The sequence below is a fragment of the Netta rufina genome, assembly GCF_964035555.1.
Source record: "Netta rufina genome assembly, chromosome: 17".
NCBI lineage: Eukaryota > Metazoa > Chordata > Aves > Anseriformes > Anatidae > Netta > Netta rufina.
The window spans coordinates 2,991,865-3,006,534 of NC_140141.1; the positions used below are offsets into that span (position 1 = coordinate 2,991,865).

Below are 14,670 nucleotides of genomic sequence, written 5' to 3' on the forward strand. Positions count from 1 at the left end.
TTTTATCTAAGCTACAATGCCAGAGGTTAATTTAGTTTAGGAAGAACGATTTCATATTAGGTTGTTTTTTGTAGGCATTCTCTGGTGATTCACCTTTTTTTTTTTTTTTTTTTATTTCTACCTATTTGTCTTCCATCTGACCCTCAGTATATTCTGATTCTGTCTTTTCATCATATTTATTTCATATTCACTCTGAGTGTATTAATGTGAACATTTTTTTTACACAATAAATGAAATACTATTTCTTAGTGCGTTGTTGGGAATCTAGATAATAGATGGTTTTGTTCTGATTGCATAGCAGCTTTTTATTATTATTGTATGTCTTTCTTCTAACTAGAACTTTATTCTTTAATATGTTTTTGTTTTTCTTTATAGCAACCGTGGCAGCCATGTATTATAGTTACTATATGCTACCTGATGGAACCTACTGCCTCGCACCTCCACCTCCAGGAATAGATGTCGCCACCTACTACAATGCATTGCCTGCAGGGGTGACTGTATCGAGCACTACAGGGGTAGCATCAGTACCTCCACCCCCTGGTACTACACCTCCACCTCCTCCAGACACAACTGAAAGCAGCAGTGGGTTGACCTCTACCACAACATCTACAAGGTACCACATACAGTTCTATAGTTGTGTTTGTTTGGTGGAGGGGACTCGTCCTTGCACTGCAATATGAAGTATTTAGTAACAGCTGTATTATTGGTGATGCCTCGGTAACATTCAGCAGTGTTTATACAGCTTTGATTACCTGGCTTCACTTTGGTCTTTGATATTATATGTGGTTAGTGTTATTCAGCTACTATGATGTTTTTTTCTATGTGGAAAATCAGCAGTTGCTTTAATTGCATAATGAGCCTAGAGAGCAAGCCTCTATTTCATGGGGGGGGGGGGGGGGGGAGGAGGGAAGAGGGGGAGAGTAAAACAGAAGTCTGAAAGATATTTATATTCTATTTATAAAAATGATGCACTTTTGATGTTTTCAGCACAATTGCTCCAGTGGTTGCCATTATACCTCCACCCCCAGATATCCAACCTGTTATTGACAAGCTAGCTGAATATGTTGCTAGGAATGGGATAAAATTTGAAACTAGTGTTCGTGCCAAGAATGATCTAAGGTAAGAAAACATTATTCTGTTTTCTATTTTAAAATATATCAGTAGAGCATGCAGATCTCAAGGAGGGACTTATGTCTTTTTTTTTTTTTTTTTTTTTTTTTTGGAATTCAAGGACCTACTTAAAAGTAATGCTAAAGTATTATTGTCCAAATGTTGAAAACAACCAAACAAGCAAAAACTTCCTTCAAAACCATGCTCTCAATATACATATCCTCTGGAAGTTTAGGCATACATTATATAACTCTTCCAAACATAAAATAGCGTTCCATCTGCAAGAGAGAGTTAAAACAACAATAGATTGTTGGTATATGCTGTGTTCATTTGTTTTAACAGATTTGAGTTCCTGCAACCGTGGCACCAGTATAATGCTTATTATGAATTTAAAAAACAGTTCTTCCTTCAAAAAGAAAGCAGTGACAACTCTCAGGTACATGTCTGTTTATATGTACGTGTGTTAAAAATACAGCGTAAGTGGGAAAAGGACTTGTTTATGTAGTGTATTATCATGAGACTTTAAAAATTGAAATCTCTGAATTATAGAGAACTTGGTCAGCAAAGGATGCGAGTGCTTTTTTTGTTTGTTTTTAATTTTGTATAGCATTTAATTTGGGATACATGGGGTGGTATGATATTTACTTCTTGCTTTTTAGTATAAGCAGCCATTCACTGTGGTTGTAGTCTACAATGGCAAACTGAATCTTTTGCATTTCTATACAAGGCAGTATATGCCTCGTGGAGGTCTGCAGCCTTGTAAAATTAGGATTAGTGGTGGTTTTTTTTCTGTCATGAAGATGAGGTATAACATTTAACAGCCACATGCTTTATGGTTCTTCGTAGACTAGTAGCTAAACTACATTGCTGGCATGCTTTTTTCTGAGTGAGGTTTTCTAACAGAGGAACCCTCGCATGACTGACTGAAATAATACTGAACCTGCAAAATCTCATGTCAGTTTCTTACTTCCTTCGCTTCTTCTAGTCATGTTATTAAAAGATAATACCCAGATTTGGCATCCTTGTTTTTAACCATTCTCATGTTAGCTGATAGCATTAGATTGTCTGTTCTCTTACGGAAAAGAAAATTGCAAATATGATCAGAAATACTTCATCTGATGTTAACTTTTCATGGGAAAGAGCTATTTTCTTTTTAGGCCCTATGTCATTTGTCATCTCAAGGCTTAGATTGGAGTGCTCAACAATTAATTACTTAAACTGAAGAAGGTAGGCCTGTGGGTAAACTCCTCAAAATAACTTTCTGGAAAATGAAGAAATTCAGTAATAGTTGATGTTTGAAACGTTTTTGTCTCTTGTTTTATTTTAATCGTGAAAAATGTTTGGAAAACACTGTTTTTAAAGATACTCCATAAAATTTTATCTTAGTCAACTGATAAATTGTCCTGTACCACAATGATAACTGTTATTCTAGAATTTCTTATTTCCAATCTAGTGGGTTGAATTCATAAAAGTTACATAATTAATCAAGACTCATTAACGTTTATTTTCAGGGGAAATTGTGCGCTAACCAAAATGTAATGATAAAAGATTCCTTTTAGGTGTTCAAATGATTCTAGTAGCTAAGAAGCAAGCAGAAACTGGTTTAAGTCCCCTGAGGTCTTGTGTAGCAATGAATATTGTGTTACTGCATGGTTTTGTAGATATTGCTGTTCTCTTTAATTTTTTTAGAATAATGATTTCAGTATTATTTTTATGCTTTAATAATGTAAGTATAGGCAACTAGTGCAATTGATTATTCTCCTTTTGGCCATTAAAGTTAATAGAAAATCGTGCTGTTGGCTTCAGTAAATACATGAAATCCGTTTCCTCTCAAAGGATTTTCAGAAATTAGTTCTGTTGGTCAGGGAGTGGCTGCAGGGAGCAATGAAAGGATCGCTTCAATACATGATATTTCACCATTAAATATACTTAACAGCTGCCAGTGGGAAGCGACCAAACTATTTGCTGAGAGAGGCTCATTTAAATGTTAAATTTTTTAATGTGATCTCCAGACTTGCCATGTAGATATTGTAGGATATTAAAAATATTTATCTTAATATTCTTACAGTATGAGTTTAGAAGTTGTCTTGAATGATTCAGTCATGTAACAGTAGAAACAATAATTCTTAACTCTATTGAAAATCTTAAAACACCTGTACTGTATCAGTTTAATGTCACAAAAACTTATCGATAGGCCCAGTGTTCTTCAGCAAAACGTTGGAACGAGTTAGACATTACCAAAAAACAACTTAAGCTTTTGTTCTGTAAATCAACTTTAGTGGATTTTGTCCTCGACTCTAGAGATCAAGAATTAAAAGAAAATACTTTGGAAAGAAAGTATATGCTTTTAGGGTCCAGTTTTAAAAAATGCCATTATTAAAACAGTTGTTTGCAAAAGTGTACCAGCTGAAAAACATTTTCTTCCCTTTAAAATAACACATCTTACTGCAGATCTCTAGTCTGTGAAGCCTGTGGGTGTATGTGAAGCAGTGTATTATTTACAAGGAGCAAACTTTGGTCATGACTGCTTATTGATGTACAATTAGCTGTTCATAAAACGATGTTTGAAATAGTTGGCATAATTGCAGCTCCCTAAGCACAGCGTTAACTCTCATAAACTGCCCAATTGGTAAAATTAAATATTTCTTTTGAAAAGGGAGTATCTTCATCTGAAGATGTTCCAGCAGATACTGCCACTGATACGGCAAGTGAGACTCAATTTGCAGATGAGCACACACCTGAAGATGCATCTGAGCCAAGTGCTAAGGGAGTTCCAGGAACTAAAAAGGATGTTCCTCCTTCTAAAACTGTCAGTGATGGTAAATTGGTGAAAGGTACGTTGGCATGAGTTGTTGGCCATAAAAATATTTGTTAACGTATAGTGAAGGAAAAAAGGGGATGCGGGAGGGGAGTAGGGAAAAGAATTTAAGCGTTATTTTCACTAAAACCTTAAAAAAAGGTAAGCAATTTGCTTGCTTTCATATTTTTCTTTTATCAGACTATGAGGTATTCACTGTCTGACAGAATAAATTGTTTCGTTTTAGTTTAGTGCAAAGTTGAAGGCTTTCATCAATGATGCCAGCAGAATTTTATTTTTGTCATTTAAAACTTGACAGTTACAAGCTCTGTAAGAAAGAAGGTACTCCTGAATAAAAGCAGTAGTCTTGTTTGAAACCATATATGTGAAGGAAGTACACTACACTTATTTCTTGGTTAATCAGTCTTCCCATGGTGCATGTTAGTCATACTGGGGGAAAAAAAAAAAAGCCTTTTCACATGCAGGTGAAATGTTTTTCCTCTTGCAGTTATAGTAGCAGAGGGACAAAGTGGAAGGATCTCTTAAAAGCCAAATTTAGCTAACACTGTTAATATCCTGAGTAAATATAAAAAACAGATTTTTTATATTTAAGAACTGATTTCCTGGCCTGCCAGAAAAAGAAATCGTAAAATGTCATCTTTTCAGTATAAAATAGAAACTTAAAAGATAGAAGTAGAATTAAAAGCCATTAGGAAACAAAGCAGAAGACAAACTTAACCAGTGTTCCCGCTGACAAGTACTACCTTCTGCCTTCTTCAGAGGCTTACTTAATTGCTGATGAGTTTACCTCTGGTCCCTGTGATCTTATTCCTGTAAATTTATTTTCACTTTCTGGTATGGTACAAATCCCACTTTCTTGTAATGTAAATGCAGTAGCTGGCTCTAAGACAAACATAATATCCGAACCTTTCTTCTGCCTCTGAAGGATTAAAATCCCATTTTAGGATTTGTTTAGTTATATGAAAAAGTTGAAAAATTCCCATTATGATTTCTCATCTTGTAATTTTGGGGTTCTTACTTATGAGCCTGTTTTCTTCCCTTAGAATTAGAAGATGCAAAGCTTATATTTTCTAAACACTGACATGTAAATTAATTGTTGTATTTAATTTTCTGTTACTAGAACCTTAGAGGATATTTATATATGCATGCAACAGGCATTCCTATTTGTGAAAGACAGGTATTGCAGCAGTGAATTACTTTTTAGGGAACAGTATTGAAATTTTGCATTTATTTCTCCTATAGTGAAATGTTGTTAACTCCCCAAAGTAATTAATTTTCATATAGATGGATGTTAGTCTTTAAGTGCTGTTCTGTGAGCCAGACAAATGCTATTGTTGCGCAAACCATCAGATTTAGTGTGAAGAGAGCATAAGGGGCTGTATCATGCTGTAGTGTGTCAGCAGCCTTAGCAGGAGTGTTCAGTGGGAAAAAACTGGGAAAACTGATTCAACAAGAAAGCAAGCAACCATAGGCAGGAAATACTGAATTCTTTTCTAGGAATGTCCATATCTCTTTGGCCTAAGATAACAGATTTACAGAAAAATATGGAATGCAAGTGATCCTTTAAAGAGATGTATTTTAAGTTCTAGTTGTATTATAGATCTTATTGCAGTGTCTGATATAATAAAATATGAAAAAATACTTTAAACTATTTTTCTGCTTCTTATAGCATTACGAAGTATTTTATCCTAGACTGGAATGTTTCTGGTTTCAAGACCAATTCTCACAGATTTTGAGGGTGGAAAACCCTTAACTGATTTTAAATAAATGAAAAACATTTTAACAACTGTATTGTATGGCTGGGTCTAAAAAATGGTTTATATCTGAAATGTTTTAATTTGAGGCTGAACATTTCAGGGAAATAGTTTCCAAAATATGTTCAAATAAGAAAAAAATGATTATGTTGTATTGTCCTCCAAAATAATTACCACAGTGTAAGGATGATACAGATCTCTTTCTTGGTTTTGGTTTCTCCCATGGTGTAGGCTTCAGGAGTTACGGATAAACACAAGAAATTCAACATGCTTCCCACTGTTGTTTAATGATGTGTAAAATCTTACCCATTCTTTCACAGCATCATTTGCTCCAATAAGCTTTGCAATCAAGGCCAAGGAAAATGACCTTCTTCCTTTGGAGAAAAACCGTGTTAAATTAGATGATGACAGTGATGAGGAGGAGGAAGAGGGCAAGGAAGGCCAGGAGAATGCTAATAATGCTTCAAACCATACTCCAGCTGTTACCACTCCTTCTACTCCTGCTGAAGAGAAAAAACCTCAGCTTACTCAGGAGGAGTTGGAAGCTAAACAAGGTATCCCATGTTATATTGAAAACAAAATGAAAGATTGAGTCCTTTGTAAAGTACCGTGTAATTATTTTCAGTCTTCACCATGTTACATTTACAGGAATTAGATTATTATTTTTCCTTTTCCCACAGTTTCTTACTTATTGAGAAGTACAAAATATTCATTGGTTGCTCAGTTGAAACTGATACTATAACACAATGGCATTGAATAGTTTGCCATGGTACATGATCTTTCTGATTTTTTTTTTTCTTTACAAACTTGGGGTAAAACATGAAACTTCTAGTTTCCAGTTTGTATTTATACAACCCAGAAAAAGACATGTCAATTGCTCATTTTCTTCACAGAACAATGAAATGCTTCAAGTTATTTTTCAGTAACATAGCATGCCCATATACTCTTAATATCACCTTGCTGATGTTTTGTTCCTGTTATAATGCAGTGCCACTAAGGCTTTGTACGGGTTTCCCTGTTACTGTGCATATGTAAGGGCAGAAGGGTATGCAGTGTGAATTCAAATGAAGTGATCTTCTAAAGAGATCAGATTTCCCACCTTCATCCCCCAGGCGGTTTCACAGTAGAGACTGTTTAATATAAAGTAGAGATGCTGTCAGTGTTTGCCAGCTTAAAAACTTAATATTGCTTTTATAACTGTGAGTATGCCACAGAAATTTAATTTTTCATTGTCAAACAGTACTTTTTTTATTTCTAAGCAACAGTTCCTTTCTACACTTGCGTAGCACTGAGTACACTCTAGTGATATATATGTAGAGCAAGTCTGAAATACTGTATATGATAATAAAAATGAAGCATAAGAGATGGTTGGGAAAAGCTGGGTTGGGTGCAATTAACCCAAAAATCATCTATGTGTTCAGTACACAGAGCTGGAAATGTAAGATGAAGCACGTTAAAAAAAAAAAAAGTGTTCTGTGCATAGCTAAAGTGGCTTGTTTTCTTTCTTTAATCACATAACAATAATTGTTGGTTACAACAACTGCAAAACCATTTGTCAAGCTATCTGGAGCAAACTCCTTTGTAAACTTTTTTAGATATATGTAAAGTGGGCTGGAAGAAGTGAGAAAATGAACCAGCCTGTGAGAAAAGCAAAATGAAGAGTGCATCGCTTTAAGGAGTATGAAGGAAAAAGCCTCAGAATTTGTACTGCTACTATTTTAGGCAGCTTCTGTAAATGCTAAGGAAAACACTAGTATGCTGCACTTCCAGGATCAGATTTTTATGGCGGTTTCTTTAAGCTTAACAATTTTTACTTTATTAATGCTTTTAATTGATCAAATAACATTACTTATAAATTATAATGGGTAGAATTTGATCATTTCAAGTGATATGTCCTTACTATCTGTCTGAATAGATGTACTAGAAAGGTTTGTGTATAGCTGGGGGGACCGTTTGGTTCTGTTATTTTTTGGTTGTGTGTTTCTTTCAAGGAAACTTACGTTATGCAAGTGTGATTCATTCTAAACTTGATTTTTATTTTCCTTAGCAAAGCAGAAACTTGAAGATAGACTAGCAGCTGCGGCGAGGGAGAAGCTTGCACAGGCCTCCAAGGAATCAAAAGAAAAGCAGCTACAAGCAGAACGCAAAAGGAAAGCTGCACTGTTCTTGCAGACTCTGAAAAATCCTCTGGCAGAGGCAGAAACTGAGAAGGTTGAAGAGAATTCCTTCAGTGTTGAGGTATGCAGGAAATACATTTCTCTTTACTGTAAAGCTAGCAGAAAAATTACCTGTGGGGTATGAATCTGGGAGTATTTTATCAAGTTGACAGAAGAGATGGAATATTTTACAAATGGACAGAAATTTGAATTTTAAACACATGTTAATCTTTTTTCAGTTACACGTGCCTCTTAATTTCAATTAAAAAACTGGTAGAGAAATAAGGTGTGTAATTCAAAGGTCAGATTGCCAGTTACAGAAAGCAAAATAAACTTGCAAGTTTAACTCTGCGCTAGTAGGTCTGTGAAGTAGAATGCTCCTCTTTCAAATTTCTTTAGGAATCTGTTTTAATATTTGCTTGTTTCAAGTTTATTTTGGTGTGAGTAGATATATTCAAAATTTTGAAACAGTATGCAGGCAACTGAGCTTACATTCAGATTTACTTTGAACCTGTCCTGCTGTTTATTTTTTTTAATTTAGCTGGTATAAAACTGAGATAAATAGGTAGTGAAATGATCCATACAACTTAAAGTTTCTAGCTGGAGCATTCTTAATCAAGAAAATAAATACATAGGTGGGAAAAATAATGTGTGCATGCATGCTACTTACAGAGCAGGTAGTAAAGAATCAAAACAAGAAACTCAAAGTGAAAGAATTGAGGGGACTAATTATTCTGCTGTCTGTCTTCCAGAGTATATGCTTGTGCTATTCTTATGATAAAGCGGCCCAATGCCTTGGGTTTGTTTAGTAGAATCTGTTTTGGATGGCTGAAGCGAATGTCTATCTAGAGCAAAGCAATTTGGAGTGTCACTATTCCTGCACTTCTTTCAAAGAAGAGATTTTGATAGTTGTGTTACAAATTTGTGCACTTTGCTGCTCTCTAGAATCCTAGTGTATGTGGCACAGGCAGACTGCTTTCCATCTTTCTTTTGTCTTTGCAATGCTCCTGACAATTTGTCCCTGTATCCCCTGTCTGGACAGTCAATTGTAATAGATCAAACTAAGGTAATGTCAGTTTGAGAGCTTTCAGAAGCTCTGTTTTCAGTGGGTGATCATGGTATTCTTAGGCCAATCTAAAAGTAACCTGAGGGTTGATAAAAGACTTTGTGCCTAGCTGTAAAAAGCTAATAGAGTTGCTAGTAAGTTACTTTGCCATTTAACTGTTTGGGCTGTAGTTTCCAAAGGAAATTAAAATCTGTTTTCTAGTGGTCATGTGCTGGTTTACTAGAATTTATCACAAAGAAGAAAAAAAGAGGTTTTATCACGCAGAAATAACTATTAATCAGTTATCTGCAATTATCTTATGCAGCAAATCGAACTATTACCAGGCGGTATGTGGATCAATTAAAATACCTTTTGGGTATAGCTTCTAGAAATCGGTTTTGTAAGACCTAGAATTTTTGAGTAGGCAAGCTTAAAGGGGCAATCTTGGGTCAAAAGATGTTTAAGTTAAGTTGCAGAAATACTTCAGTTTTATTTTAATTTCCACAAGTTTTCTAGTACTTCATTATGTAAAAAATAATAGGTTGGTATAAACATGTTTGAAGCAACTATGTAAGTGTAATAAAGACATAATTGCACTTACTCTGTCTGTGTCTGCCATAGGTGGTAACCTTTAGCTAATAACTTAAAAGTTGGTACAATAATGTTCATTATTGTATAGTGCTTCTCACAACAGAGGCATACAGATGAGTTTGCTAACTTGCTTCATTTTTGCTTTGGTCATAACTTAGTAAGCAGTTTGTATGTGGATTTTATTTTTGATTTTTAGTCCTGCTGCTGGTTAATTACTATTTTGTGTTTGGTGTAGAATTTGTGAGCCTTTGTAAATGCCCATAGGTAGTAAGTAATATGTGCATTGGTTCAAAATGCTTATATTCATGCAATTAAAAAAATATAAAAAATAAAAAAGTAAGCAATGTCTCTACGAAAAAAGAGAATCTCAAAAGTACAAGCTACAGAAAAATGTAGATTATAAATTCATTTTCCCTAGTAATGAAGACAAAACTGTAATGAAAGTCTCATCTTTCTCTATGGTAATTTCTGGTTTTTATACTTTAGTCGTGTTCAACAGGCTCTGAGAATAGTGAAATATGTTTTGTCCTCTTAACTCCAGTAGCCTGTTTACTTCAACAGTGTATTCATAATTTTTATTTGCATCTTCAAGATCACTATGAAGAGATCGAGAGGGATTGATGTTTCTGGAATTAATCGTTTCCAGCTTGTTGTTGAAAGCTGGAAGAGATAGGAGCCATACAAAAACTGCATTCTTTGTCTCCCTTCTTCAGCTGAAGACATTTGTTTCCTAGAAATGCTTTTCTGCAAATTTTAGTGAAGAAATATAAAACCAAACTCTAAAAACTTGTATTGATCAAAGCCACTGATCTGCTTTTTTCCCTATTAATAAATGGAAAACTCTGTTCAAAACAGCTTAGAAATAATGCATTTCACATAAACCTTTTCTGATTTCAATAAAATAACTACAATTTTAAAAGCCTAAGTGAGGGATTTGCATTTATTCTATAGGAAAATCCTTCTCGTATTGATTTGTTTGTACATCACAGCTCTGTCCCGAAGCTTTTTTCTCCATCTGCAGGTTTTGGCAGCAGAGCTGTGTTCTCTGTCCAAGTGACACTTTCCCATGTGCATTGTATATTTTCCATTTAAGTTCCTAATTGCTTAACTTCAGAGTGAAGAAGAGGCTAGATTGTCAACCTCTTTTTCTTTCAGTCTGGGTATTGTTTTATCATAACACATCCCAATCCAGCATGATCTCATGCATGCTTCATAAAAGATTGTCTGTGTTTTCAGCAATTGTATGGATGCCTCCAACAAGTCCAGACAATCTCTTTTCTTAATGGAAGAAAACCCATCAAAACCTGTTTCAAGAGGGTCACCTTGGACTTAGGTCTTCACTGCAGTAGTTGTAAACAGCTGTGGGGAAAAAAGTAGGAGTGAGATTTGGTGTAGGCTATGTAGTTTCCTGATACCCAGCCTAAATAGGACCTGAAATTTATACAGCTTAGGAGTATTTTTATGGGATCCTACAGAAGCCAGAAAAAAACTGTGTGTGTTGCAGTCAGACCTACCATGCACATTGCAAACACAAATATAGTTGGGAAGTAGAGTCTGTTTCCTGTGTTTGGAACTGTGTCACTCCTAGAAAAACCAGCAAGGAGTTCTTGGTTGCACTGATCAAGCAAAACCTCATCTTGGGTACCAATTGAATATTTCACAACCACTGAAATGGTTGTGACAGACTGCAACAAGAACGAATGACGTGGCTTTCCATTGTTTCCTTTGCCACAGAAAGAATTCCGTATCAACATAGTAGCTCATGAATTGAGTATGAACACAAGCTGAGATCCTGTTTAGGATTCTCATTACTGATGCTAATGTGTTTTTCCTATGACTGGTGCGTGTGCGTTATGTTTTTCCAGTTATATGTTGAATGAATGCAGAGAGACATGCCACTGCAAAATTCCTGAGACTTTGTCTGCTCTTCTCCTCAAAGGGATTTGTCAAGGACATAGGCATTTCTAAGCTGAGATTCTGTTGTTATTTTCTTTAAGAGAGTGCCTGAAATAACCAACAACTTCAATAACAGTTGTCTCTTTTCAGAAGAGCAGATTAGTGTCCCCACTTGCATCTGAAATTACTCAAGGTCTAAGTTGAACTTACTAAAAAGCAAGTCAACTTTTCAACAAAAGCCTCACCCAAATTCTACTTCTCAGTAAACTTACTTGCTAAAAATGTCTGGTTTTCTTCTGCAGAAGTACTGTTTCAGAGAAGACATCTCTGTTTCTCACACAAAGTCCTGTGTATCTAAGAATTTTAAAGCAACCACTTTCTCTGCTTCTTACCAATAGAAGTAATTGGACAACAATTTGTTTATAAAAGGGTTTATTTAGAATTTCAAGTACGTATTTAAATGTTAGTGATGTGACCTGCCTTTTTGAAATAATATTGACATTCTATATTGGGAATGTTAGTACTGTATTAATGGGCGGTCTTCTGCTGTCTACACTCAAAATCCAGTAATCTGCATCATGGTGTTTAGATTGATTTATAAACAGATACATAGTGCAGATCTTGTTTGTGGTTTGTTTTTTTTTTTTTTTAAAAGCTTTTTCAGTCATGTTTCAGAAACAAAAACATGCATTTAAAAACACTGATAGCAAAAGTATTCTACAATAACAAAAAGTAACTGTAATCAAGAAAACATATGTGTAATCAATAGAAAGAAAGATGTAAAATTAGTTTTGCAGTTTGGTCAATGGAAGCAAAAGTGGAAATTTCACAAAATGAAGAAAAAAGTATTTAGTTTTACCAAAAATGTCACAACATATTTTATCTCCCTTTTGGGGATATGACCATCCAATGCTGAGTCCAGGAAACAAAGATTGATATGCAGTGGTCATAGACTTAGTGTAGTGGAATGATTTTTGTAGCTTAAAATGTATCTCAGAAATGGAGTAATGACTGAAAAGTATAATAAGGCATGAAAATTGGTTGAGAATTTCCATGGGAGATGCATAATTCCCATGAGCTTGTCCTTGCCAAATAACTGTATAAAAACTAGTCATGCTATTTGTCTGTTTATACACAGCATACATCAGTGCTGAAAACCTGCTTATCACACGGTATAGAAATGCATTAAATGAGCAAAGCTTTGTTTGACCTCTGTCAGATTTTCAAGATGCCTAGTATTTCTTAAAAGAATTGCTGTTACTGAGTATATGTTTTAAGTTGGAACAAAATTGATTCCACTAACTGCATGTAAAGGGCACTCGACACCATAGAGTACGTAGTACTTTTAAGCTCTTTGACTTCAGCTGGATCATAAAAATAGTCAGATCTACTTTTTCCCTAGCTGAATTCATTATTTTATATGGTTTTCTGTTTTTCCTTAAAGTGAAATCAAGCAAGAGGAACAAAAGGCTGAAAAATGAGCTTGAGCAATGAAGCAGCACAGCTTTTCAGAAATGACTCCTCACCATTCTTGGATGCATTACAACAGTAATGCAGTTATGAATAATCCTTCATCAGAGCAGCATTTAGAAAACATGGAACTCTAGCTCAGTTCCTGAAGCTAATCGGCTTGCAGTAACTAGTAGCTGGTGAAGTCTGTGCTTTTTCAAGAGATGGGTTAACAGTAACTTGGTAGCATCTCTCATTTTGTATGATTTTATGTTTATATATGATTCAGGTGGATGCTATTTTAACAAGAAAAGCATACCATTTAACACACATGAGGGGCAGTATTTCAGTTAAGAGAAAGTACAGTCAGTTGGCCACAAACGTAAGGTTCTGTGGCCTGCAATAGGGAGCAACCTTTTAATTTTGAGGACTGTAGGACTCTTCCAGATATGTAGCTGTTGGCATCAGTTGAATTCTGAATACAAACATCACCTTTGGTAGTAGTAGGCTGTGGTATGGCAGGCCTGTAGCACATTTTGCAACTTTTTAGGGGTTTAAAATGTTGTTTGTCTACAAAAATGCTAATTCAAAACTTTGGATTATTCCCAATCCTGTCTGCTTAAGCAGTGTTGTTCTTAGGTGCCTCTGGGAGCAAAAAAGGAAGCAGCATCTCTGAAGCAGGGGTTCTCCATCTGTTTTGCAGCCAAACAAAACCTGGCAAGGTTCGGTGTCTTGCCAAATTAAGCAAATCTTAAGATTTGCTTAATCTTTTTGTTAACAGTGGCTGATAACTGTAGCAAGTTGTAGAAGTCTTGCAGAGGTACAATCTAAGCTGCCAAATCAATACTTCCAGCAAAGTTTTGGTAACAGTGATTTACATAGGTAAAGTCTTATCCCTGCTATCCCTGCCAAAAGAAGGCCTTCAGAGCTTCATTTTTTGTCAAAGCAAATGGTCTTAAGTGACTGTTGAAGCAACTGAAGAGATAAAGCATCTCAGAATCTACTGGAGCAGGTAATACCTGACAAAAATAGGAAAGGGGGACAATGCTGGTGCATGGTTAGGCTACGCTTTATATAGTCCCTGTAGCACACAGTGTATTTGACTTCTTCGTAGCAGTTACTTGATGTACAGATGGGTGTTCTGCATGTGTAGTACAGTATAATTTTTGTATACAAGGCATGATTTACCTAATAGCATGCCTGATAGGTTTCTAATACATATTATTCTGCTCATCTCTCATATTTTATCTTGTCAGAAATGTTTTATGGGTGATAAGTACTTTGATCTACTTGTAAAAGACAGTTAGCTGTACCCAAACTGTTACCTGTATACACCTTAACATCCAATTGAAACAAGGAGACAAATTCACCATTATAATGCTGCAAAACCAGGCAAGCACGTAACTTGAAAGTAACTGTTTTAATGGCTTGTCCCTAATGTCATCTGTCATTGTGCCTCTGAATATAAAGATTCTATAGCACAAAGCACATCTTAACTTGTTTGGTCTCTTTCATCTTTTCTCTTTTGAAGACCTGTTTTTCATTTGTTTCTTTACATGGCTTGTCCTTACTTCTGTCCTGTTCGTAACAGTATTCATTTTTTGTGGAGAGTAGTATGTTTATGGCTGAAACAGAAGTTTGTAGTACAGGCTTAAAAGTAAGGTGCAATTCAATTTTTGCCAAGTGTAACAGCGTTATCAACAACTGTAGATTGTGTACATCTTTCACACTTTCTGCTGTAGTTGATTTTGCTGCATTAGCAATAGATGGTGTGTATTGCTGTATGCCTGTTTAGAGGAGTAATCACATATAACAATTTTATGTTTGCATCTTTTAAAAAATATTAATTTG

General features: G+C 35.2%; 1 protein-coding gene across 4 annotated transcripts in view; it reads left to right on the forward strand.

Moving 5' to 3' along the window:
- SFSWAP (splicing factor SWAP) overlaps nt 1-14,670 on the forward strand; it is a 48,445-nt gene that overhangs the window by 15,132 nt on the left and 18,643 nt on the right. For all 4 annotated transcript variants that reach the window (XM_084297412.1, XM_084297409.1, XM_084297410.1 and 1 more), the window contains 6 exons: nt 376-613; nt 988-1,119; nt 1,453-1,546; nt 3,767-3,944; nt 6,003-6,236; nt 7,730-7,920. In XM_084297412.1, the coding sequence (XP_084153538.1) occupies nt 376-613; nt 988-1,119; nt 1,453-1,546; nt 3,767-3,944; nt 6,003-6,236; nt 7,730-7,920 (1,067 nt within the window). The remainder of the gene's footprint in view (nt 1-375; nt 614-987; nt 1,120-1,452; nt 1,547-3,766; nt 3,945-6,002; nt 6,237-7,729; nt 7,921-14,670) is intronic.